We start from the raw sequence: 27,927 nt of genomic DNA, 5'->3' as shown, positions 1-27,927 counted from the left end.
CTTGGATCATATAATTTAATTTTTTTAACACTGAAATTAGAGAAATTCAAGTTGAACAAAGGCAAATGCATTTTTATACAAAGTTTTAAAACAGACAATACTTCATTAAAGCTGGATATTATCTGCATTTTGTTCAACACAAAACACAATTAGGAACCAATTTCATACTGTGGTGGCTGGTTGAGCCACATCAAGTGACCAGTCTAAGTCATAAGTAAACTGAAGGCATTTGACTGGGTATTTCATTCACAACCTCTGATTGTAAGGAAGGAGTAAAGGTACAATAGTCTTATGAACTGAGTGACAAGTAACTATATGGAAGTTCTCACCTGTCTTCTTACTTCTGCTAATTCCTTTTGTTTCCATGTCCACTGACCGTGTAACGGTTTCCCCACGAAATCTCCCAACCTGAATATCTGATTTAAAATCCCTGAGGGAGGAGGTAGTAGTGTTATATCTTGAAGTGTCACTAGCTTCCCATTTGCCTTGGTCCATGTCCTTCTTCCAAGGATGATGTGGAGCAGGCCTATGCTTTTATTCCAATTTTTCTCATTAGACACGCACTCTGCATTCTTGATGTTTTGGTAGAAGATTTTCATTAGGAAATGTTTCCTTAGGTAACTCTAGGTTTCCACATATTTAAATGATGTGACACTGGGGGAGGGAAATGGACTTAGATTTGTCATTTAAAACCTATCAGAAAATTGGTAAACATTTCTGAGGACCTGGCTTCTCTGTGACTTGATCAAACCCAGTATGAAATTGAGGATGCCCATGCAATAATTCTTTTGTACAATTCACCATTCAGTTAAACTGTATAAAATCAGTCAACATTTATTAAACTGCTACTATGAAATACAAAAATGAATTGGGTAAGGTCTCTAGTCTCTATTCTAAACTAATAGGTCATAGTTTAGTGGGAGGAAAACAGGTAAAACTCAGGTTATAAAACTGGGGAAAGCATGGGAGGGAACATGGAGATGCTGTAAGAAGGCATTTGCTGCCTGGAACTGATGCAGGTTCCCAGACAATGTGCCAGTAAAATGGGATCCTGAAAGAGAAATAAGAAATAAGAATCTATCACCATCAGAAAGGCTTTTGAAATGATCTAAATACTGAGAAGGGGACAAAGGAGTATAGGAAATGAAATTTTTAAAAATATAAACAGTGAGAAAAATGCCTTAGCAACTAATTAAGTGGGTTATTTTAACTCGGTTATGATAATCTAATTGGACCAAAATTATAATCAGTCCAACTCAGTTATTCAAAAAAAAAGGAACTTTTTGACTCACCTTTTATTATTTTTATAACATCAATGTACTCTGTACCCAAAGCATCAAATGAGGTAAGTTCAGAAAGTATTTTCAAATCAAAGGAATTCTAAAGGAAAGTCAATAAGAAGTCTTCTCCCAATGAATAAGGAGAGAATAAATGGCACACGATTTGGAAGTAAAGCTTAGGAGAACTATTTGGGAGAGTCAGTTCAGTTTGCATTTTCCTTTTATGACCTAAAAGATTTACTTATTCTCAAGTCACCATAGAAAAATCATAAACTTGTTTGAAAATGAGGAGCAGGTCATGTGAAAAGCTATTCTTACCTATACAAGTAAAAATAAAATGGGATTTAGTAGGGCTCAAGTAATGATTCCTAAATTCATCCAACTGAAAACACAGTTAAAAATTGGACTATTTGAGATCTTTTTATATCTTCAATTTCTGCAAAGTTACTGTCCCATTTGGTAGCCCTTTATTGAGCCCCTCTTCTATGAAGAGATTCTATTAGAAGTTGTGAAGGATATAAATATGAGTAAGCCATAACCTCTGACCTCAGAGCGAATAGGAAAGATTTCTTTATGACATCTCCTGTTTCATCTTCCATATTTCAATCAAAACCAAAAGACTTTCAGTTCTCAAACTACCTTCCCACACTATGTGAAATCTAGTCCTTTATCTTCACTTCTGAGCCCTGCCACTAGTCACCCCCCTTTTCAACCCCAGCATTTCCCAACAGCTAAACTGTGCTTCAGCTTGAAAAGCACTAACTCAGAAAGTAGTTTATTTCCTCTTTGATTTGTATCTGTGGAAGAAAGCCACAGAAGCAACTCAGTTAAGCACTGGGCACACATAACAACTCCATCAGTCTAAGTGTGAAGTATGGCCAAAAACAAGACAGTAGGTGTGCAAGAGACATAGACCTGATGAGGCAGAGGATTAGGAGACTGGAGAAGCCATCCATGCACTAGTCCTGGCTCCCTATGGTCTCTCTGGAAAACCTCCCCTTTGGCATGCCTTTCCTCCTGAGCTGAGAAAAATCTGAGGAGACTAGTGGTACTTTCTCCAGAAAATAAGCCTGAAGTCTGAATGAGGAGAGAGGCTCCAAAAATAAACTATAATAAAACATACTATTACCTTTGGTAAAGCAGACTTGCCTAAAAGGACAGGCCTCTCAATTAATTGTGCTTTTTCCTTTATTTTTCCATCTAGATATTTATGTGACAAAGGTCTTACTTTCTAAAATTCTTTTATCAAATTTAGACTATAACTTTTCAGTGTTTACAACTAAAAGTATGTACAGAAATCTAACACCCTGGTCTTCTAAAACTATAGGTAATTTGTGCGTATTCCACACATCTATTCATAGAGCTGTGATTTAGGAATAAATTTTCAGTCCTTTATTTTAACAAAATAATTTACTTGTATCCAAAGTAAAGAAAAACTATATATGGGGACTTTTGTGGATGGTAATTTACACTTATCTTCACATAATAATTGATCTTCAAATTATAACTAAGAAATAACTAAATTATTCTTAGTTACCTATCAATCAAATCAGACTTCAGAGAAATAATGGTTATTAAAAAAATAGTGGTGACATCACACATACATATATATGTATATGTATATATATATATGTATATATATATATATATATATATATATATATATATACACTTTTAAAGTTGCAGTTGTATTTTTTGTCTTTGCACCTTATACACTTTAGCCAATAGATCTATGAGACCTAGAACCAGAGACCAAGTAATCAGAATGCACTGCTTAGTAAGTGCAAGCCTGTTACACTGACTTCTATGAGTAGTGTGGTGCCATATTTGATGGTGACCTTCATCCTCCATGATGTTGGCAGCACAGCAGAATCCAGATCTCATTTGACATAAGAACGACACGACCTAGAAGTAAGGGTGTTGCTAAGTCAAGACCACAACATTATAGTGATATCATACAAGACGGGCTCATTACTCTAAACACATATGGTTAAAAGGGCAGGTTCTGCCAACAAATATACATTAATGTATCGGTCCTTTGGAAACTCTTGCATACACAAAGTTTTTACATGAACTAACCATAAATGAAGCCCAAGTCCTAAAAAACTAATCACATTTTCAGAAAAAGTATATGGGGACTTTTGTGAACTCAGAAGAGCTCACAGAATCATGGATGTTTAACCATTTCATCATTTTCTAATATATTAGATTCGATACTAGTGCTTTCAACTACATTTGCAGATAATAAAATTGACTTTTATGCCAGAAAATATACGTCAAATAGAAAATTCCTAAACTCAAATACACATTTATAAAAATTCAAATATATTTTATCTCAGAAACATGGAAGTCCCATAGTCCCTCAACATTAAAAAATGTTTCAATATAAATAGGATGGGTGATACCCAAGAATATCCTAATTCAGAAAACAAAATGCAAAGGGACTCAAAGTTTCACTCACAGGTTAAGGGAGCATCCCGCCCAAAAAAAGTTCAGACCAAAAGAGATCTTGCATAATTTGATTCCCAGAGAAATCTGTGAGTCTTTATACATAGTAACACTGAAACTTACAATAATTGAAGAAATTTCTATCACGATAACATGAATACTAAAAGAAAATGGGCATTCTCAATGCTTATCCCTAGATAACATACACAAATTAATATGTATGAAAATCAAATTACCAATTCTATGTCAAAATCTTAAACTCTAGCAAAGATCTGAGCTTTATCCATGTTTAGATAATAGGATCAACATGCAAAAGTACCAAATGTGTCTCTTGGTTTTCAGTCCCCAAATGATCACTAAATGTTTCCATATTCCTCCTTCAGGAATAACAGCAATGCATTTTTTCTTCCCATATTTACCATTATTTAGGTCTCTTGCCATCTTCCATAAGCTCTAAGCTATAATACCACTGACACTGTGTTAAAGAAATAATGAAATTAAAGTGAGTAGAGTCGCATAAAATAGTTTGATTTGTTAATACTCCAAAGCACTTCATTTGTTTTTTTACATGTCTCTTAAAATACAGCCTTACAAATAAGTATTTAAAAATCTAGAGATGTTTAGGCACATCTTTTTCTTATGATAAGTAGAAAAGTAGATGGTTATACCCGTTTTAAGAAAGGCCAATATAAAAACTCATGAAAAACTAAGACAGCGGATGAACCCCTTGTGTATTACAAGTGTATTTTTTCTTTTAACCATTGAAACAGAACTTGAGGAAGTCAGGATTCAAGAGAGATGGAATAACTGAAAGTAAATAGTTGGCTGCCACTAATAATTAGAGACCTACTAAAAATCAAACTGAAAGATTTCTGAAGTTAGAAAATAAGCCAATGAGACAATAATATAATTGAATTTACAGAAATCTATTTTATATATAGATTTTCATAAACATCTACTGGATACGCATTTAATATAAAATTTAATATAACAATATTTTGTACTCTTTCAAAATAAGTTTTGTGAAGCACTACAAAAGCATTGCAAGGAAATGTAAAAAAGGGTGTGTGCTGGTAAATGACTTGAGCTTTTTAAGAGAAAGAGAAAGGAGAGCTTTTATCCCCACACATAGATCTGTGTGTGTGTGTGTACTTACCACACACCACTAACCATAATGTGTCACCTCCAAGTCTGAAGCCACTGTTCCAGATCTCAGTAGGAGATTATTGGTCAAGTGAAGAGTGGGACTGGCCCTTAGGAACAATAGATTCATTTTCTACATCTTGAAATTTGAGAATAGTTCTAAAACTGTTCTAGGAGAAGGAAAAAGGCTTAAGCTTTAAAAATTAAAGTTGGCTGCATCAAAAATATGTTGACAGTGCTAAAAGGCTCCTTCCCCATCCCTCAGTATTTTTTTTTACTCTCTTGCCCCTACACTATTATTTATTTATTTTTTGGTAGGCTTGCTGTTCTCATTTTTGTTGCAAGATTGCGTTTTAATTCTTCTGATTCTTCAATTTAACAAAACCTTTGATACCTGTGTTTATTTGTTCTCAGCTGGTGAATGAACAACAAGAAAGCAGACCCCTCCTGAGTCCCTCCATCGATGACTTTCTCTGTGAAACCAAATCGGAGGCAATAGCAAGGCCAGTAACGTCCAACACAGCTGGTAATTCTTTCACTTTTAACTGATCCTCAAGTAAAGTTAATTTTCACTACAGTAAAATGTACATTTTCTTTCCACAATGCATTTTAAGTGGAGAATAATGTTTGCAACCAAATAAAACTTTAGAACATACACTATTCAATATAAACCAATAAATCACCTTTCATTATACTTTAAGAAAGGGCAATGAGTGTTACCCAACCAATTTCGCTGAACATTAGCGTAACACTGTGAGCAATGAATCATTCTTCTGTGCATATTTTCATATTCACATCTTCTCAGCTCAAGTCACATCACATTAGGAGACCTTTAAAACCAAAGCACCTATTTCAGAGTAAGGCTTTTCAAGTTCTGGTTGCAAATACTTTGTATGACAAAAGTCCAGTAAAATAAAAATGTAGGCAGCCCCTTCGAGTGGATTGAAATGACAATTAAAATGTCCTAGAGACTTGGAGTATTATAGAGCCAATTTCATTTTTCTGTCATGTTACTTGCTCTCTCTTAACAACAATTTACTTGTACATTCTTCTGGAATTAAACGTACTGAAACAATAAACAATTATCTGTATGGGTACTAATAAGTATTCACCCAGTGAGTGAATGCAGGTTGCCACTGGTATGAATCACGCCTTCGCTAGTACCCTCTCCACTTTCCAGTTCTCACTGATACTAAAACTGAGTCACTCAGGTAGGACCCACCCTGAGGGAGCAACATAAGATTTGCCTCAAAGCTCGTTTTCACCTTCTATGTCAGAGGCAGCCTTTCTGCGTTGATTTTGTTCCGTCAATATTCACAGTCAAAGGCATGTTGTTAAAATAACAATGAAAAAATGACGTTCAGAATCAGAGAACAAAGGTTGTTGGATTGCAGGAGAGAATTTAACAGAGAAAAGGAGAAGATAATCACCTACAGTCTTGCTAAATTCGTTCCATTTCCCCAACATGTTCTCAGCTTTCAGTTGCCTGGCATATTTTTGTTATACTTTTAAGCAAGTAAAAAAAAAATCACAGGCAAAGGAAATTGTGATTTTTTTTAAGTGCTAAAAGTTACAACAACAAGAGTAACACAAGATAGAGACACTTTGTATGGGAGTGTAGTCTACAGTCAAATTTTATGATTTCAGACGTACTTAGTAGCTCTGTATCCTTGGACCAGTTGCTTAACTAAGTCTGTTTCCTCATCTGTCTAATAGTAAGATCTGTATCTCATAGATTACTTGGGAAGATTAACTAAAGCAATGTATGTAAGTGCTTAACACCATATAAAACTCAACAGGTGTAACCATTACTGTTAGCTATCACGTGAAAAACAGTATACCCAACACTTTCCTTTTCAAATTTATTAACTTCCTTTATATCACACCAAAGCAATCATTTTCTAAATTCAACTGTCATTTTGAGTAACCAAACAAAATTGTGCTTTTTAAATTTTCAACAGGAAACTAAGCAAATTCAGATGCTATCAGATCAGATTCATCCTCGTCTGTGACTCTGGAGCTGAACCCTCCAAAACTGGAGGGGTAACCCCAGAAGAATATAGAGGAGCCTTATGTCTCTAACTGCAGAAAAATCCATGAGAATTGAATGTACTGAAAAGTTCCACTGTTTCAGGAAAAGCTAAAAAGCATAGAATTCTCAGATCTTGTTTCCAGTACCTTCTGTACTTTCAGGCCCACCAGAAAAAGCGATATAATATTTGACTCAAAAGTTACTTTTCACCTTGGTTTTTCTAACATATAAAAGAGAGACCTGTAAAATATTAGAGGAAAAAAAATTGAAGAAATGTGCAATTTCTTGAGATCTCAATACCTATAGTATTGCCTCTGTATCAGTTTCTGTATTTGTATTAGATGGTGAAATACCACAAACTGAGTGGATTAAACAACACAAATGTATTGTCTTACAGTTTTGGAAGCTAGAAGTCCAAAGTCAAGATGTCAGCAGGACCATCTTCTTCCCTGGGAAGGTCTTGGAAAGAATCTATTCTAGGCCTCTCTCCTACCGTGTTTCCCCAAAAACAAGATCTAGCCAAAGAATCAATTCTAATGAGTCTTTTGGAGCAAAAATTTATATAAGAACCGGTCTTATTTTACTATAAGGCCGGGTCTATAATATAATAATATAATATAATATATAATATAATACGATATAATACCGGATATAATATAATATAATATAACACCAGGTCTTATATTAATTTTTGCTCCAAAAGACGCATTAGAGCTGATGATCCCACTAGGTCTTATTTTTGGGGAAACAGGGTAGTTTCTGGTAGTTCCTCAGCTTGTGGCAGCATAACTCCAGTCTTCACATGACATTCTTCCTGTGTGCTTGTCTTTCTCTGTGGCCAAATCTTCCCTTTCTATAAGGACACCTGTCATATTGGAGTAGACTTACCCTACTCCAATATGGGGCCTATCCTACTCCAATATGACTCATTTTAACTAATTGCATCCCCAATGAGCCCATTTCCAGATGAAGTCACATTCTGAGGTCTGGGGTTAAGACTCCAACATATGAGTTTTGAGGGGACATAAAGTAGGGAGTAAGGAAAAGTGGTATTTTGAGACTGCATTTTTCTTTTCTAAGCCTCAGGATTCAGTGCATCTGGGTCACACAGATTTTTATCCTGAAGGAAGACTCTTATTTGATAGTGTGTTTTTTAATCTTAAAAGTACATATATCTTGAGGTAGAAACACTATAGTCTTATCCTAAGAAATATAGTTTTTTTTAAAAATTATTATAAACCCCACAATTTATATCTCAATATGCAGCATAATACATATTATTACACATCTTTAAATAGGAAAAGCTTTACCATTCAAACACCTTGGAAAGAAATCTAATTTGGTCCAATAATTTTATAGTTAAGGTTACTGGGCAGAAAATAGAGTTATCATTTTCTGTCCTAGTTTTTAATAAAAAATAGTTATTTTTTAAATGGAACATTGTCATTTCATAGAATAGTATGAAATTACATTAGAAATCAAGAGTCATTGAATATTGTCTATTCCACTGAGGACATTATGTATATCTTTACACTTAAGGAATGCATATTAAACAATCTTGGAGTAAAATATGGAAGAAATCCTGCTTCAAGTTTGTACCAAGTCAATTAAGCAGAAATTTGAAGAACCTTATATTAAGATGAGAGGCACTTATACTTGATATTTTCTTCCAATGGACAAATAAAGCCACTGTGCCACCATCTGACATTTACTTAAATGTTTAAGGAATATAGTTCTTATGTAAAATTAACACAAAGTGAACAATATAGGAAATATTTATCTCTTCCAAAGATCAGTCAAATAATGAGTTATTTTGTCTACTAACCCTAATAAATCAATCTTCTGCCTCATAGAAGTTCTAAATTATAACGTTTTCTTAATATTTCAATTATCTTTTTTACTTTCTACACTAGGATATTTGTCATCCAAGGATGATAACTTCAAGTAGATCAAATAAGGATGGTTTCCATTTTTTTGCCATTAACATCCTAAATTATCTTTAATTCATCTATAATCTAGATAGATAGCTAATTCCTTGAATCTCTCGACTGTATCTGTAGTTGAGAGGTAGGCCAAATCATCGCTAATATCCTTGATTTTAAAATAGCAAATAAATTTATATTATACATAGATGCACTATCAAGTGCTCTGGAAGTAACTAGACAATAAATATTTTAAGACAGTGATTATATTATAGGACAAATAATTACTATAAAACTTGCAACAATAACATGTTGTCTGTAATCTCCCAAAAAAACCTAATATATGTCAAAGTGCAGGAAAGACTTTCTTCTAAAAAGCAAGAAAAACAGGGGTCCTTGGATCTAATTACATATCTTAACTGCAAAATTTGTGTAATATTTGCAAAATACCTATTTATGAAGCACAAGTAGCCAAGAACCAAATGGCATGCCTCTAGAGACAACTTAGAAATTTGCAAAGTAGCTTTAATTTCATATTCCAATAAAAAGGCAAAAGTTGGTTGAATTTTTTAAGTCTAATTTGTCTATGTCACATTACCAGCAAATCCTTCCTAAAGGACTTTGTTTTGTAGCCACTATATTAAAGAATACCATCTTTCCTGGAATGCCAGAGTAGCTTACAAAACAACAGAGATCCCAGCTCCTTATGGCACATTCTGGGACTGCAGTAGTCAGAGTTGTCCCATGATCTGACCTCTCTGATCACTACATGTACATTTATCCCTTTAGAGAAGTTCACTAAAAAGCTGAGGCTCATTCTACTGTAGTAGTGTTAATAGCATTGTCTTGCCATCGAAGTATCAAATCAGGGCTTCGCAGTAGGTGCTATTTTATTCTAACTGCTTTAAATGGCCTCACCTCCCAGGGCCCAAGTAATCTAGTATTCATTCGTAAATATCTTTCATACCCTGTGGGAGCCCTCCAGTTCAATAGGTTGTGATCGTCAATAAAGCGTCCTTCAGACAGATGGAAACAAATACTTATGTGCTGACATATTTCATCTTCCATCTTCAAGAAATTCCACCCAATAAAATTAGGTAATTCTGCCCCCCCCCAAAAAAAGTTTCTGAAGTTGCCAACTACTTAAATTATGCCCCAGACTACCCAACCTGCCAAATAATTGGGCAAAATAATTGGACAACAAATAATCAAAGCCACATCAACAGAGTCAGCACATTGTCTCCGGGTCCAGAGAAAGTCTAGAGAGGACTGGTGCAGAACACGGGCTTGGGAGCAACAAGGCCTGTGTTTGAATCCTGCTACGACAATATCCTACCAGCTGTATTAGTTTCCTATTGCTGCTGTAACAAATTACCACACATTTAGTGTTGAAACAACACAAATTTATTATCCTACAATTCTGGGATTCAGCAGTCCTAAAATCAGGGTGTCTCAGGGCTGCATTCTTTCTGGAAGCTCTAAAGAAGAATTCATTTTGTTGCCTTTTCCAGCTTCTATAGCAGGGGTGTCCAAACTTTTTTCAACGTTTTTTTACCAAGGGCCATATGCGGTAAAATACACAAACAGCCGGGCCACTTCACTCAAGGTGAAGTACTTATTGCCTCACCTGGTTTATTTAAGTAAACTAAATATATTTTTGGAATTTGCTGCGGGCCAATTAACAATGGCTTGCGGGCCGCAGTTGGGCCGCTGGCCGCAGTTTTGACACCCCTGTTCTATAGAGTACCTGGAATTCTGCGGTTTGTGGCCCCTTTCTCCATCTCCAAAGCCAGCAGCATAGCATCTTCAAACTCTCTTTCTCTCTCTCTCTCTCTCTCTCTCTCTCTCTCTCTCTCTCTCTCTCTCTCTCTCTCTCTTTCTCTCACACACACCGTACACTTTCTCACATATATTTTTCACATACGTTTTCACACCTACTATAAGTTTCCTTCATTTAAACATACAAATTCTAGAACCCAAACCTTCATGTGCCTAAGAGAATCTTTTAAATTGGTTAAGAAAACCAGCAAAGCAGACACTCCCTTCCATGCCAAGGTATGCTGTCTTTGAAGCCCATATGGAATAGTAAGGCCCTTTATTTTTAAGTCTCACATATGTACACACACGCACACACATGCACACACACAAAAATGCAATTTGTCTTCCTCCAAAAAATGAAATGCCGCACCCATCCTTCTATGCTTTTGAAATTGTGCTGCCCAGGGATTCTCTCAGCTTCAAAGCTTTATGTACAACCTTCATGCCACCCCCTTCACTAACTGGGTAACAAACAAGGCCTTTTGTGTGGGCCGAGCATTTGTTTCACATTTGCGGGGAAAAGAACAAAGGAACAGGGAGCTCAGAACAAACACAGGATGTGCTGAGGATAGGTTGGAGGGGGGAGCATGCTATTCAGCCAAGTTTGAATTCTCAATTCACTGTTTCAGTAATTCATTTATTCTGAATGGTGAGAAGCAGATATAGAATTAAGTTAATACTCGCCGGTTATTTGTAACAAGCATACTCTCTATATGCAAGTAGACAAGTCCTATATAATTTGCTTCTAAAAGAAGCGTAGGAGCTAGTGACTAATTCCTAATTGTTTGTACAATTAGTAAAAAGATATATATGGCATTCCAGAGACTGTTATCCACTTCCTTCCTTCTATTATAAGGAAATCACGGTGGGCCTAGAATCCCTGCCAACCTAAGAGTGCCCTGGAAATTTCTGTTTAAACATTCAAAGGATATGAAATGTGTGGCATCCTAGCCTCTCTTGGCTGTGTCCCATGCTTAAATTATAGACATCAAGCCAGGCAGCTTCAAGCCAGGCAGCTTAGCTCTGAAAGTCACTTCTTTCCCCTCCACATTCAAGTACTTGCTAGCCACAGAGCACTCCTCGTAGCTCAGAACATTTTAGCATTGGAAAGCGGCTCCCTTCTCCTCTTGAAGGTTCGGATGAGATAAGCTGACACTTTCAGGCCATTTTATGATACATTTACTTTATAACATTCTCTGCTGTAAAACCAATATCTTTGTCTCATCCTCCATTTTATTACCAGTGACTTTTCTTCTCTCTGTCTGCGTATGGATCTGATTCTCGGCTGAAATAAAAAGGAGCAGGGAAAATAGGAGGAGATCAACAAAAAGGAAAAGGAAAGGAAAGCATCACAAATTGGCCACCGAAGACTGGAAATAACATTTATCGAGTACCTATTATATGCCTGGCATTTTATACATTTGATTTACAAATTAGAAAATTTAATCTTGTATCATAACTGAAAGACAGACTATTGATTCCACATTTTTCAGGCGAGGAAACGAAACTCAGAGGTCAAGAAACTCATTCCAAGTCACACAGCTGTGCAGTGGTAGAGCCAGGTCCTTCCACTTCACCATCAACATCCAACGACTGTGATTTGTAATTGAAATCATAAAACAAGATCATTGAGAGCAAAGCTTGACACACTATCCTAAGGAACCCATAGGGATGTTTAGCTCAAGAGGACAGCACAGCACTAAAAAACTGCTGGTTGTGAGCTTACCTGAGCCTTGACCCTACCTTGAGTGCAAGGGAGAAGCAGATGGAAGAGAGCTGAGCCACCAACAAAAATCCATTCCCTGCCAAGGAGAAAAGCTGGGAGATGAAAGAGGAGGAGTGGTGCAGTCGTAGAAGATACCAGGAAGGGTTAACACAGAGATTCTCCGTCACTTTGGTACCTTTCCTAAGCTAGCTGGCTGAAGAGATCATAGGCCAAGAAGCTACCAGGCAAATTCAGAAGCCAGCCTCTCAGCTGCCTCTCTGGGGCTGGTAGAGACGTGGGGCTGGAGGGACCTTCTCCAATTGGAAATTTCCATTTCTCACAATGAGCTAGTCGAACGCTGGTTACCTGCACTGTAAGGGAAAGAAGAATGAAGAGTTTCAAAGCATGCCTTTTTAATTCTCATTTGTCTAATTTGCATTTGAACAAATTATTCTTTCTGCCATCATTACAGTGTAATACAATGTAATCAACCTGCTAGGAAGTAAAAGTCTAACTGTTTTATGGTGTGTTACATTGAAATTGAAATTTGCATATTAAACAGCAAAAACATTAACGTGTACCTAAATATCAACTATGGATTATAAAACACCCCTCTAGTTGAGTCCAAACAGCAAGCCATTTTCTGATTGAAGTGCTTAATTAAATAAAAGATAATTCATAAAATTCCTTTTATACCTTGTTTACTTTAGTCATTTGAAATTAAAATGCAAGGACATTCAGAAACTTTACCAAACATCCTCATAACTGTTTTGCAAGAATGTCTCTGAAAATGATAGATTGACTCTTCTCTAGAAAACCTACCCCCTAAAATATCCTCTTTATAAATAAAGTAAAGCAATAAAGTAAATAGTACCTGAACTCAGACTCAATTTTATCATTTTAATTTCATTCAAACCTTTATCCCTGGTCAGGCTGGTCTAAGCCCTGCTTGGAGGATTTGTACCCTGCAAATAAAAGAGAACATGCAGCAAACATCCCTATCTAAATACAAACTGTCTTTATAAATCAATGGTGAGCTAACTTAATTTGGTGATTTTAACCTATACTACAAACACAAAATCCTCCTGCACCCAAGTGAAACCTATTTTTACAAAATAACTTCAGAGCACTGAGTTAGCTGATCTTAATCTCTACTGTCTCTGGTAGTATTGACCACAGGTTTAGATCTCCTCGACCTGAGTGAACCCATCTCTCAAACCCCAACCAAAGCCAAGAAGTTGGAGGCCTCATCGAAAACTTCATCCCTCAAGAAAAAGGCTGATGGATCTGACCTCATCGGTGGGGATGCTGAGCAGAGAGGCCCGCCTCTCCGAGGCCCGGAGACGTCATCCTTAGACTTAGGTGAGGCCATTGCGAGTGTCTGCTGCCACTCACTTGTGCCTAGATAGTAGACAATAAGGAAGTTCCACAAAGGAAGTTAAAACCATGGGCAGAAGTAGAAAAGAGTAATTCCATGTAGGAAACTTCTTTTGTGCTACACACTTCTTTTGTGCTTAGATTAAATGGCAGTTGGGGAGCTCAGCATAACTGATGTGGGTTCATTGATTTATTTATTCAACTCACATGTATGGAGCTCTTGATGGATGGCAGGCACCACATGAGGCACTGGAATTACAAGGAACAATCAGACATGAATCCTGCTCTGTAGGAGCATTCAGTCTAGAGGGGGAGAGAGCCAGGAGATGAGAGAGAGAGAGAGAGAGAGAGAGAGAGAGAGAGAGAGAGAGAGAGAGAGAGAGAAGTAAACTCTAACCCAAGGTCCAAGAACAGCCAGACAGAACTGTAACATGTAATATGCATGGAGATACAACTGATACAATAATAACACCTACCATTTATTGATGGCTTACCATGTCCAGGACTGTGCTACATGATTTACATGTATTAGCCCATTAATTCATCCCAACTCATTGAAATATGTGAGGAACCAGGTTTTCAAATTTAAATAACTTGCCCAAGATCTCAGTTAGTATGAAGAAGAGCTGAAATTTGAGGCTAGCTCTAATTAACTTCAAAGCCCATACTTCTATCCACTATATATCCTCTTGAGAAAGGAAAGGTTAACCTCCACTTATGAAGCCAGTCAAATTAAGCTCTCCTTTCTCAGGATAAATAAAGGTGGCAGGTATCTTAGAAAGCCAAGGGGAACATATGTCTCTCCAACCTGTGACTGACTGGTGTGTATGTGTATGCATATTGTATATGTGTACACATAAAATTAGCATATTAGTAACATATCTATAAGGTTGTGAAGATTGAAGAGGGTATGTATGTGAAATCGCCTAGCATGTGATATGTGCTTGTCAGCTGATCATGAATTTATTCATTTGTTCAGTAAACATTTCCCTGAATACCTGCGTTCCATACCATGTGCTAGGAATACAAAGATAAATAATATAATCGCTCTGCCTTCGTTAAGTTTGCATACTCTCTTATTAAGTTTACAGTCTAGTGGGGAGATAGAAAAATTATTTAATGATGATAATAAAATATGCACTGCAGTAGTTCCCTGTATCTTCAGTTTCACTCTCTGAAGTTTCTGTTACCTGTGGTCAACTGCAATCTGAAAATATTAAATGGAAAATTCCAGAAAGAAATAATTTGTAAGTTTTAAATGGCATGTTGTTCTGAGTAGCGTGATGAGATCTCAAGCTGTCCCACTTCATTTTGCCCAGGACGTGAATCATCCCTTTGTCCATCACATCCACACTGAAAACACCACCCACCTGTTAGTCACTTAGTAGTTGTCTGTGTAATCAGACCTACTGCTGTGGTATCAAAGTGCTTGTGTTCAAGTCACGCTTATTTTACTTACTAATGGCCCCTAAGTGCAAAAGTAGTGATGCTGACAATTCAGATAGGCCAAAGAGAAGCTGTAAAATGCTTCCTTTAAGTGAAAAGGTGAAAGTTCTCAACTTAATAAGGAAAGGAAAACAAAATCGTACGTTGAGGTTGCCAAGATTTATGATAAGAAAACTCTTCTAGCTGTGAGATTGCCTAATTTTTAAATTAAACTTTATCATAGATTTGTTTGAATAGGAAAAAAAGCATAGGATATATAGGGTTCGGTGCTACACACAATTTCAGGCATCCACTGGGGGTCTTGGAAACTATCCCCTGCTGATAAGGGGGGACTACTGTGAATATTGCAATAAAGGGAAGCACGGGTTAGATACTACAAAAGCACCTCCACAGAGCCCCGACTCAGCCAGGGGATGGAGAGGTACTATGTCTCATATGAGGTATTATGTGAGCAGACTCTTGAGGGATGAGTAGGAATTTGCTAGATGAAACATATGGATCAAAGACGTGGGGAAGAAGGGGCAGGGCATTCCTGATGCAAAAGAGAAGGGGATTCACACACAAATAGACAATCACAAAAAGATATCTTTCAAACAAATACAAGTATTGCAATAGTATACAAGTAGTAATAAACAGGCCTGTGTGTCACTGATGGTCAGATACTGGGAGTTCTTGGATACCATGCCCTTAAGTTTGGTGGGAAGGCAGGTTGAAGAGTTTTACAACAAAGAGTGACATCAACAGATCCTGTTTTAGAAAAATTCTTTTCTGGTGAATATGTAGAAAAAGGAACAGAGGCAAAGAAACCAGTACAGACATCTGAGATGGTGACAAAGGGGATAGCAAGAGGGAGACAGATTTAGAAAAAATTAAAACAGGATTTGTGGTCTGAGTTGACATGTGAATACCAGCAAGGAAGACACACAGAATGTGCCAAACTCTGTGATGAGGGTATAAGAAGGGAAAGAGGGAGAGAGGAAGTCAAGGTCGACACTATTAAGTTCAGTTTTGAACCTGTTGTGTTTGAGGAAACTGGGACTTCTTTGTGGAGATGGCCAGTAAACTGTTAAATGTATAAATCTAGAACTCGGGAAAAATTTCTGAGCAAGAAATGGAGATTTGAAATTCTGAATTGTATGCTATTGCAATCCCAGGTGTGGATGAGATCACCCAAGGATAGGTCGTAGAGAAAGGGAAGAGAATGAATACATATTTCAGACCAGTTGCATATACAGGATGCCCTCACCCCTCCCATCCCTCTTTGAGGCCTGTCTCTTTGGAGGTAAACTTTGTAACTATCTCCAATACTTCCTCACCATCAATGTGTTCTAGGTTTACAAATAAGTAAATGAAATGTATATATTTGTATAAGGATATATTATTAAATACATTACAATATAATACGATGTACATGTAAAAACAACTTTAATTTCTCTGCTTTTGAGAAAATGTCCTGTGCAGGAAGTCATAAAAATAGTTTTAAAAACTTTGGAGGACACCAACTACACACCTACCTTCTTATCAAGGAAAACACTGGATCTCAAGGTTGTCTAAGTGGTTTATTTACAGTCACACTTGTTAATGAGAGACATTCCAAATATGTTTTTTATCTGTAAGATTTAAGCCACAGGGAGAATATGGGTCTAGCATTCTTTTGGTTGTCTCCATTGCCTCCTTTCTCTCTATCCCCATTATTAATTCTTTCGTTTAGTGAGCAACTAAGCAGTCTGTACAACAGCTGTGAAAGGTGTTCCATTTTTCTCACCTCCTTTTAACAGTGAGGCTCATCTCTTTAAACAGAATTTCTTTCTAGAAACATGCCAGAAGTACCTCAAAGTCGCCACCTTAGTTGAAAGCCGATAGGACAGCCCGCTAAGTATGCTCGTTCCACGGGGATTCCATGGACTCACACACAGAATTCAGAATGCACATAGATAGCTCTTGAAATAAATTCAGGTAAAATAACTTGATAGTTTCTCTTAATAGGTCTCATTTTTATTTGGCTGCACATGTTTTAATTTTCATGTGACCTTAAAAACTTGCTCTTGGGGTTTGAAAGCATCCATTGAGCAAAGTTTACTTGTATAACACTTCTCAACCTTAATCAATCTCTCTTCTACTCTTTGCACCTGATATTCTCCCCCTGTCTCCCTCACCCCCTTCCTGTTTCCTTACTAGATATTCAAACACAACTGGAAAAATGGGAGGATGTTAAGTTTCATGATCGACCTAGCAAAGGTCATCCAATGGCAGAGAGAAAATCATGCTCGTCTAGAACTGGATCCAAAGAACTCTTATGGTAAGTTATTTTAATATCACAAAAGAGCCATTTATGTGTCAACTGTATGTGTTTTTCTCTTATGTACTGAAATAGCCAGAGAGTTAAGTCAATCCAGATACTTGGTGTCATGTATAACCCCCTCTATATCAATGTTAATTATTGTGGCTTCTAAAACTAAATTATTTCATCTAAATAGTCAGAAAAAAACAAACAATAAGGATTCTGGTAGATTCATAAGTCAATATTCAATATTTGTTGATAATTTTCTGGATGTGTAATTAAGCTGCTCAAAGTAGGTGCATACATGTGTTTACGTATGTGTGTATTCAATGTATTACATGAATGATAGTTAAATTAAATGTTTCTGGTTACACAGGTAACCATTTCTTACTTTATTAATCATCATTGTCAGATAATGTACTATTTAAGGGTAATCCGTGGATGCCCAGGAGAAAAATTGGCTACCTGAATTTTACCATGTTTTTAAAGCTTTCTAAAGGACAGCATGTTTTAGTCTGCTATCGTTCCTCACAATCTGTATTTATTATGGCATTTTGTATTCCATATAAAGATCAAATCACACCTGAGACACATGTGAGAACGTCCGTTCCCCCAAAAATAATACCTTTTAATAAAGCAGAATCTTCTGTAACAAAAAGAAATGGTTTTGCATTTCTTTACTTTTTGCACATAATTAAACTGAATTCTAAATCAATCAGAGATAATAACACCTAGCACATTGCAGCCCCTTAAATTCCAAACATCGTCATTATAATAAAAACATATAAAAGTTACCTTTTTCATCAAAATTCTGGTAAGAGCTTTGTTACCATGGCAAGTGAACTAGGCTGATGCAAGTGAACTAGGCTTCTTAGCCAAGTTTCTAGCTGAATTTGTTTCTAGATGTACATTGGTTTCCTCCATCCGTCCCTTCCAGGTCCTCAGAACACAGGTCTCAACCAGAACTAAGTGGTGGGAAAAGCGCCCTGAACTTGGAGTCGGCTTCAGAGTTGGAATTAGTGCCTCCAGCACAGGTAACAAAACCAATTCTGCAATCAGCCCATCTTTTCTAATGGATCATTTATATCTTAAACATTTTATTAAAATTTTCACAAAAAAGTTTGCAATATTCTTCCTGTATTTTGTATTTCTTGTGCTTTCTTACTCAGTATCTGTCTCCGTGCTTAAATTAACTGATGAGACATATATGGCTGGAAAATGTGTTGATGAATTCACTGTGTACTTAACCCCTTTTCCTCATTCTACCATTTACTGTTCCATTATTGTGCAATACAAAAGCTGTACTGCTCCCCGATTAGCACTATTGATGTCACAGGACAAAAGAAGAGGAAATTCCATCTTGAGCGTTCATTTACATCTATGCCCTGTGGAAGAAGGTACTTACACATCAGGATTCTGACTGTCACATTAAAAGAAATTTCATGCTAAGGAATCAATAATTATAGCATTATCAATAATAATAATACTAGGAGCACCCACTAAGTATTAGGGACTTTACTGTGTGCTTTTCATCTGTCATAACTAATACTCAAATAATCCTGTGAATTTTTATTAGCCTCATTTTAAAGATCCTTTGAAAGGTCTCGGTGATGTCAAAACCCTTTTCTGGGGGACCCAACTAATCATTGGTGAAAGTAGGGTGGGGACCAGGCCTGTCTTTCCGCTACTTGCTTTCAACTCCCGTGGGCGTGTCGTGTCTATAACTGGTTGTCACCTATGGTTACGATTGTGCCAAGAAAACTACAGTCAGCCTCAGTCTTTTCATTCTCAAACACTTTACAAGGGGACAGCTGGGCTCCAAAACCACAAAAATCTCTTAAGAAATGTGTCCACATTCATGCCTTCTACAATCTATAAGTGGGGTGAAGTAAGCCAGAAAAGTTTTCTTGAGTTTGCTAGATAAGATACTGCAACTAAGAAAGGAGATACATTGCTGAAGTAAAGGGATAATTATAGTCATAGCAAATAATGTTGAGTGCTATGATAAGGCTTTCTAATATACATTAGCTCATTTGATCCTGACAATGGCTCTGTGAGTTGATTTATTACCCCCATTTTATAGATGAACAAACTAAGGCACAGTGAGATTTTTTTTAAAAAAAATTGTGCACCCACAATGAGTAAGTGGCAGAGATAAGGAAGACCGAGATAGAGAGGAAATGGAAGTCCTCTGGAAACCTTCCTGGGCCCCTAATAGCAACCCCCACATACACCTCACCCTCCACAAGAGAGGGGTAGACGTTACTGCTCCCAGAACTCTGCTAGAAAACAAGTCAACTATCATCCAGAACATAAGAATCCTGGGAAACATAATGAATTGTAAATATAGCATGAAAATGTATTTTCTTCCTCTGTGTTCCTTCTAAATGTATTCTTTTAAAAAGCAAATTGATAACATTTATTAGAGAAACATTTCTTGATAAGTGCATTGGAAATGTAGACTTGACTAAAGTAATTGGTACTGTTTCATAAACTGGAATCCTTGGAACAATTTAATGTAGCAATAGAACGTTTGGGCAGCAAAGGGAAACTTGGCACAGGTGGGCTGTTCTACATGGAGCCAGAGGGGACAGAGGATCAGCTGGGGTCCTCAGTTGCCATGGAAACCCACAATGCGTGTATCTTGTTATTGCGATGACTGCTACTCTCCTGCTGGTCGTCTGATTTCATCCCACCATATTGTCCTACCACTTACCCCCCCGTGTGCCTTTAAGCAAACACAGTGTGTTTTGGAAAATTTCTTTGAAATTCCTGATATTGTCCCCAAAAACATAACTTAAAATGCACTGTAACAGTTTTCTGTCTAGATAAATCGTAGCAAATCCTTTTAGAGGGTTACCAATTACTTGTAAAGCATTTACCCCTTAATTTGTTTTCTTAGAAAAACATTGCATGTTGACTTACTAAGACTTGCCTAAACTAAGGAAATTCATAATCTCCTAGTTTTAATTCCAGCCTACAGTTAAATTAGGTAAATTTCATGAATTTAGGATTTAATCATCTAAAATAGTAAGTCACTCAAATGGAACAGCAAGATAATAGACTGCTTATTTGGAATAAAAGACAGAAAGATGTTTTTACTGTTAGAAGCATACTGCTCTTAAATATATGACCTCTTTAAATAGATAAAATAATGAAAGTAGTATAAAAATCCAACTTAGAACTGACTGGCAAACCATTCAGGTAGATGATTTCAGCTCACCAAAACTTGCTACTGCTCTACTGTCACTCAGATGATTCACAGGAAAATCAAAGAGATGTTTTCTCCACTCTCAAGCCAACATAAATTATCTAGACTGAACAGGTGAGGAATTATTTGCAAACTTTGTTTAAAAATCATATTTCAGGATCACAAAGAAAATGGAAGTTCACAATGAGAAGAATTTTTATGTTAGCTCATTTTGTTTTCAAGATTGGGAAAAGGAAAAACATAGTCTAGTCTCTTCCAAATAGCGTTTTGAATACACTAAATCAGATTGGCAAGAGATTATAATAAATCTTATGATCTCTATATATTTAAGAATAAAGTTTCTTAACCCTTAATCAAACGGAGTAATTCATATTCCGTGGAGTTAATTGTTTAAAGAAATCATGCAATCTGAAAAATTAGAAAACATTTGAAGAGTTGAAGAAAAACACAGAAAGTAATGCTGTAAAATTAGCTTTTCTATAAATGGGTTGAGGCAAAAGAAAAACGAATCCAACTTCTGCTGGAGAGGGATGGTTCAAGCATTTCTTTTTCAAGTCTGGCCACTGGCAGGAGTCCAGAGCAGGCTCTGGCCAACCTAAGTTGGACTGCACAAGAATGTGTGGCAGCTAGGCTGTCTAATATTTAGTCACAATCACGTAACTCTGACTTTGGCACAGCAAATGCTTCATTCTACACAGTCATAATTCCATCAAGTTGGCAGTATCCCAAACCACAACAATTTAAACTTTAAGATAAAAGCTCACATAGGTTTTCTAAATTTTAAAAGAGTGATGTAAAAGGAAATGCATGTTAATAGCCGTGCTTTATTACATACTTTATGTGTGTGATATGAGCCATCTCTAATATATTATTTGAAATGCTTACAATAATCTTGAAAATTAATATTATCCCCATTTCTCAGGTGAGAAATGCATCTTAGAGAGCAGAAGTAACTTTCCCAAGGTGACATCAGCTAAGGAGGAGAGGGGCCAACAATTGAACCATCCCCATCAGCTTCTAAAGCCCTTGTTCTTAACCACACACCACCTCATATCAGCCACATCAAGCTTATCCACCTGAGAGAATTCACAAACCATCTCTTTCCCTGCGCATTGAAAGCCTTGATTATTACTTATATTTATAGGGTTAATATTAAAGTGATATTAAAGAATATTTATCACTTTCTTCCAGAAACTTTGTAAGATAAATTAAGATTGCCATCTGATTTGAGGATATACACAATTTTGTGCCTCCCTCTGCCAAATGCGTTCTCATCTCTTACTTTTAGAAATGTTGATGGCTTCCATTTCATTTCATTTCATTCAACACATGTGATTGAATGTCCACTATCTGTAAAGCCATAGCAAGGCAGTGGAAAAGTTAGAGGAGTTTGACTATAAGAAGTATCAAGACCGTTATGTCTAATAGAAACAATAAGATAATACACTATAAATACAGTTTTGCATTTTGGGAGAGAGTACCGGAGCCACATCAACATTCCTTTTCCCCTCCTGGACATTCACAGTGAGCTACCAATGAGGAATAAAGCAAGCAAAGATGGAAGGAAAGAAATAAGAAAAGAAGGTAGAAAGGCAAGGATGGAAGGAAGGCAAGAAGGAAGGAAAGAAATCTGCAAGATTATTTTCAGCATAGTGGGAAATCTGTACATAGTAGGTACTCAACAAATACTTGTTGAAGTAAAAAAAATAAAAGAACACTAACTAAAAGGAGAAACAATAAATGCTTGTCAAATTTAACAATGTGGAAATAGCAACTAATGGTTAAAGGATAGAAAAAAATTTTTTTAAATTTTTTATTCTTGATCATTTTTGAAGCCAGCTTCAAAACACTTTTTAGTAGTGCGTGATAATAGACTCTCCTTCTCTGTTCAAAATCAGCACTGGTTTGCCCTGATGTTCAACAACAGGATTTCATGGGTGGATGGAGATGGGAACTATATGCTGCCAAGATATCAAAAGCCAAGTTGTATTGAGCACTTACTATGTACTGAGCTCTGTGTGTGTGTGTGTGTGTGTGTGTGTGTGTGTGTGCGCGCGCGCGCGCGCGCGTGTGTTTACATGAATTACTATACTCAATCCTTATACGGATTCCTTAAGTGAATATATACTTTGAAAATGAGAATACTGAGGATTAGAGAGATTAAGTAATTTGTCCAAGGTTACCAGTTTGTAGTAACCAGTAAACCAGGATTTGGCCCCAGGCAGTCTGATCCAGAGATTATGCTTTTAACAACTGTTACATTGTCACCCAAGTTCTGCTAGTTGTTATATTTTTCTTTTCTACAGTTAAGCAGATCGCATTTCCCCTTCAATTTCTTTTGAAAAGATACTGAGTTTTTACAAAATGCACTTTGTTGGGAGATCTCTGGCAATACCGTAAAGACATTCATGAGAAGTTATGAATGACTGGCGTTAGGGTTAGCCAAAGAAGTTATGCGAGGAAAATCACAGCCACAAATCCGGTCATTTTCAAACCATAGAACAATCAACATTCAGAACAGTCAACAGCTGAAGGAGCTAAATGCTTTCTTCTTTGGAGAGTGTAATACCATCAAATCCAAACAAAGCTTAAACCAACTAAAATGCTCTTTTTAAAGCCAAGGCCCTTCCAGGAGGTTGCTGTAGCTGTGAAGCATTTTTCAAAATCATGCGAAGAAGGAAAGGAATGCCTATGTCTGAGTACATTGGTGAACTTCAGCGTTCCACCTACATGCACAAAGTATCAGTAGCTAGAGTAGAAGTCCTCATAGTGGGGTCCCTAGGCCAGCCAGATCAGCGTCACCTGGGAGCTTGTAAGAAATGCAGATTTTGAGGCCCCATACCTACTGAATTGGAAACCTTAGGGGTGGGGCCCAGCAGTGTGTGTTTGAACCAGACCTCCAGCTGTCCCTGATGCCCTAAAACCTGAGAACTGCTGACATAGCCATTGGGCTACCACACAGCTGCACCTCAAACTTAGGGGTGTAATAGTCTTGTTTACCATTCCTCTCGTTAAATACTAAGCAATATCTGCAGTTTACAAGCATTACATATATATGTTTTTCTGTGTCACATGTTTGTCTATAATGAAATTAGATGTAAAAAGGAAAAAAAACAAAAGTCTTGGTTGAAAAGAAGGCTGAACTTTATTGCATTGTAACCTATATTTCATCCTCCATCCCAAACGAGCATGTCTGAGCACACTGCTGAGTTGCTGAAAAGTTTCGGAAGCTTTAGTTGCCTACTAATCTCATCTTGAAAACTGCCTCTGTTTACATGCAGTATTTACCAGTATTTTATAACTTCTCTGTATTTCCCATGCTTCTCTGGGAAAAAAAAATAATGTCTTTAAAAGGTGAGGTGGGTTATACTTGTAATTATACAAAGTAATAATCTAAGGCCTTTCTAACTACGCGGAGAATAGCACTTACCTAAATAGCAATTGCACTAGAAAAATAAAATTTCACTTGCACAGTAAAACTCTAATCATACTTGCTGTTTTAAGTGGTAAAGAGAATATGAACTGTAAGTCTAGAATCCTGAGAGAGAGAGATTTTCCTCTTTATCCTGATAGATGGTGCCCTTTATAGCCTCTGATTCATAACCCACTTGGGTCATGAAACATTCATGAAGGGAAGCTGGTGCCAGTAATGGAGCCCAGTTAGGTCAGGCTTCCCAGGAAAGACAGATTGCATTTCACCGATGAAAAGTGCCTCTAACCATAAAAGGAGATGGCTTGGGACAAAAATATTAATGCTTTCTTTTTCTTTACCTAATGTTATTCATGACTCATTCGTGACATTAGGATACGAACGCATGAAGTTGATTGCTTACCATGTATCCACATTTTAAAATTCACTTGTTTGTTTATTTCATTAATGAGGGAACCAGCAGGAAGACAAAAGAGTTGGTTCCAAAAGCAAAGGAACAGAGATTTATATAGCCAGTTGGAAAATAAATGCCAAAATAAGTTTCCCAAGTTAGATATGAGATTGGTTAACATTCTACAAGACAATAAGATCATATCACCTTTGGGGTTAACATCTCTACCAGGCTATAATGGCCTAAAAACTTACCAATTTTAAAAGGTTGTAACCATCTGCACCTTTATATTTGTTAATCAAATATATTGTGACCCAAGAGTGTCAGATGAGGGTTGTAGTGGGCTGAATGCTGGCCAGCAAAAAGATAGGTCTCCAATCTAATCCTGGGAACCTGTGATAGTTCATTTCACTTATTTTTTTGGATCCTATTCCCTCCCTGCCCCAATTGTCTGGTTTAGGAGCAGGTAGTAGCTTCCACGGGCTCAGAGAATAAGGGAGAATGCTTGTGCATGGTGGCCGTTGAACCGGCCATCCGAGAGCAAGGCACTCATGCCTAAACAGGCCCCAACGTGCCCTCATTGCCCCCCTTCTTTTCACCTCAGCCACTGCTCCAGAGGCCTCACCCCTGAGGTGCTCACAGGCCTTGCTGTTTACTAGGTACCTCACTAGGGCATCCTGCAGCCATTCCACACCCCAAAACCAGAGCTTTGCTAGCGCAGACTTCTGCCACTCCAGAAACAGGGCCCAAAATCCCCTCTCAAACTCCTACAAGCTCTCCTCAGCCTTCTGGATTGGCCAGGAAACCTTGACTGAGAATATATAGTTACCTCTGGGAGGAGGGGAGAGAAATACCTTTAATCCACTCAGTCATCTGTTCCCTGACAGCATATGTTCCACATATGTTTATTGATGATTTATGCAGCACCTACTATTTGCAAGAGACACCAAGGGCACCACAGTAAATACATCAAGGAGGAAAAACATAATGTTTCAATAAGTTAACCTTCCACCTTCATTAAAGCAAAACACAGTCTAAGACTGTTGTTTGTGCTCGGAAGAGTTTATACTAATTACTTCATTATTGTGTTTCAGCCCAGAATATTCATGAGGGGTTCTTGGTTGACTCCTTCAACCACGCAAGAACCTCTGAGAGACAGCTTTTCTATATTCTGCACCTTCCTAAAATGGCCAGTGGAACACAGCCTCCCATGAGAGGCAGGACAGTACAGCGGTTATGAGTGTGCCCTGAAGAACAAGCCCTCCCAATTCCCAGCTGTGAGGCTTTGAGCAAGTCTATGAAGTGCTCTGTGCCTCAGTGTCAGGGAGTTGATGTTAATACCTATGTCACGGGTTGTTGAAAGGCAAAATGACTTATAGTACCTAAAGGACTTAGAGCAGCATCTGGCATGTAGTGAACCCTGGTATTACTACTGTGTAATAATAAAAGAAGGGGGTGGGGGTCCTCTTGAGGACCAGTGATGGTGGAGAAAGAATGAAAAACAGCTGAGCTGTATAGATGGTGAATGCTGGGTGAAAAGCAAAGTTTTGCTACAGAACAGTGGTTTTCAAAACATGACTATTTTCCAAATCACCAGAGGAGCTTTTCAAACATTTAATGTCCAGGCCCCACCCTCAGAGTTTTATTCCATTGGTCTGGGGAGGGGCCCCGGCCTAGTCAAGTAATTCTCGTAGAAGTCAGGATTGACCGTTCCTGCAGGAGAGCAATCTGTGGGCCGAGGAGCTACCCCCAACCTGAAATAAAGGAGGTGGGGGGACTTCATTCTACAAGCCTCTCTCCTCCTACTTCCCAAGTCCTAGCTGCCTTATCAGTGCAACCCACCATCCTGCCGCCTGTCTGTAGGCCTCCTTGGGGCATGAATCACTTGCCTGGCCCTAGGCGAGGTACAGGGCAGGACAAAAGTTACCAGACAAAATTCTACCCACAAAGATCCCACAGTGGAGCAGGAAGATAGACAAGAAAACAAGCAATTGCATGGAGAAAAAATGGGAAACACTGAAAGTTCATGGAGAGAGTTCTGCACAAACTATAGTAGATAGTACTTACTAGGAAATCCCTGAGAGGAGGGACGCAGATATGTAAGTACGACCATGTTTCCCCAAAAATAAGACCTAGCCGGACAATCAGTTCTAATGTGTCTTTTGGAGCAAAAATTAATAGAAGACCTGGTATTATATTATTATATTACATTATATTGTATTATATTATATTATTATATTATATTATATTATATTATATTATATTATATTATATTATATTATATTATATTGTATTATATAAACCCGATCTTATAGTAAAATAAGACTGGGTCTTATGTTAATTTTTGCTCCAAAAGACGCATTAGAGCTGATTGTCCAGCTAGGTCTTATTTTCGGGGAAACACAGTAATTGTGGAGACTCTCCAAGATATATTGTTAAGTAGAAAAAAAAGTAAGCTACAGAACAGCATATCATGCACATGTTTCAAAAAAAATTTTGAAACACATTACAATAGTCTATATAAATATATATATGTAACCACAAAGAAAAAAGGTCTAGATGTACAACTCTTATTTTTTCTGTAATTAATTTATGAAATTAAAAATTAATAACATTTTAAAAAAAAATTCCAGTAGACTCTTTGGGGGATTTTCTGGAAATATTTGCATTTAGCTAAAATGTGCTTCACATTGCCTGTTAATTGTGACAAAGCAGTTGGCATTATCAGATATGATTTTATCTAAGAGACTATTATTTAACAGAGAGCAATGTCCTGAGGAAACGGGACAGGAGACAAATGTGTGCCAATAGAGGGAAGACAAAGGAAAGAGAATTCAGCATGAGGATCTGCTTTATATCTAAGGAGTAAGACCTCGCTGCCACCTTTCACCTTCACAGCTTTCACAGATGTACCCGAGGCTGGTCCTTCCCACGAGCTGAAAGCTCAAGTATCAATTTCTATGCCTCCTCTTCTAACGGAGAGTCTCCATCCCAACTGCATATTAGAATCATATGGGGAGGCTTACTAAAATATCAATACCTGGTACCAAGATCAATTAAAGTAAGATCTTTGGGAAGTTGGGCCTGGGCATTGGTTCTAATATGACCAGGGCTGAGACCCACTGTTAGAAGAATCATTCATATGTGTGCACAAACATTTTGGCGCCATTCCGTTTGGGCGACATCATGCTTGCAGAGCACTCCAAAAATGCTGTCATTGCAGTTGCTGCTTAAACTCTAGGGGAGTCTAGAGAAAGGAAAAACATTTGTCCTTTTGTATTATGTGATTCCAATATTATAACGCCATGCATTTGGTTTATTTCAGGCGCGACTGACCAAAGAACAGCGCTGGGGAAGTGCATTACTTTCCAGAAACCACTCCTTAGAAGAGGAATTTGAAAGGGCAAAAGCAGCAGTGGAGGTAAACTTTTTGAAAAATTGGT

At 37.3% G+C, this 27,927-nt stretch overlaps 1 protein-coding gene across 14 annotated transcripts in view; it reads left to right on the top strand.

Annotated features, from left to right (window-relative positions):
* The window catches only part of PEX5L (peroxisomal biogenesis factor 5 like), a 203,524-nt gene that overhangs the window by 126,673 nt on the left and 48,924 nt on the right, over nucleotides 1–27,927 (top strand). For all 14 annotated transcript variants that reach the window (XM_088794548.1, XM_088794547.1, XM_088794550.1 and 11 more), the window contains 5 exons: nucleotides 5,286–5,397; nucleotides 13,516–13,710; nucleotides 17,350–17,470; nucleotides 18,390–18,486; nucleotides 27,810–27,905. In XM_088794548.1, the coding sequence (XP_088650674.1) occupies nucleotides 5,286–5,397; nucleotides 13,516–13,710; nucleotides 17,350–17,470; nucleotides 18,390–18,486; nucleotides 27,810–27,905 (621 nt within the window). The remainder of the gene's footprint in view (nucleotides 1–5,285; nucleotides 5,398–13,515; nucleotides 13,711–17,349; nucleotides 17,471–18,389; nucleotides 18,487–27,809; nucleotides 27,906–27,927) is intronic.

The sequence above is a fragment of the Rhinolophus sinicus genome, chromosome 17 (assembly GCF_057876585.1).
Source record: "Rhinolophus sinicus isolate RSI-liver-muscle chromosome 17, RSI-T2T, whole genome shotgun sequence".
Taxonomy (NCBI): domain Eukaryota; kingdom Metazoa; phylum Chordata; class Mammalia; order Chiroptera; family Rhinolophidae; genus Rhinolophus; species Rhinolophus sinicus.
The sequence above is the reverse complement of the archived record's forward strand: the minus strand, read 5'-3'. Positions and strand labels throughout refer to the sequence as shown.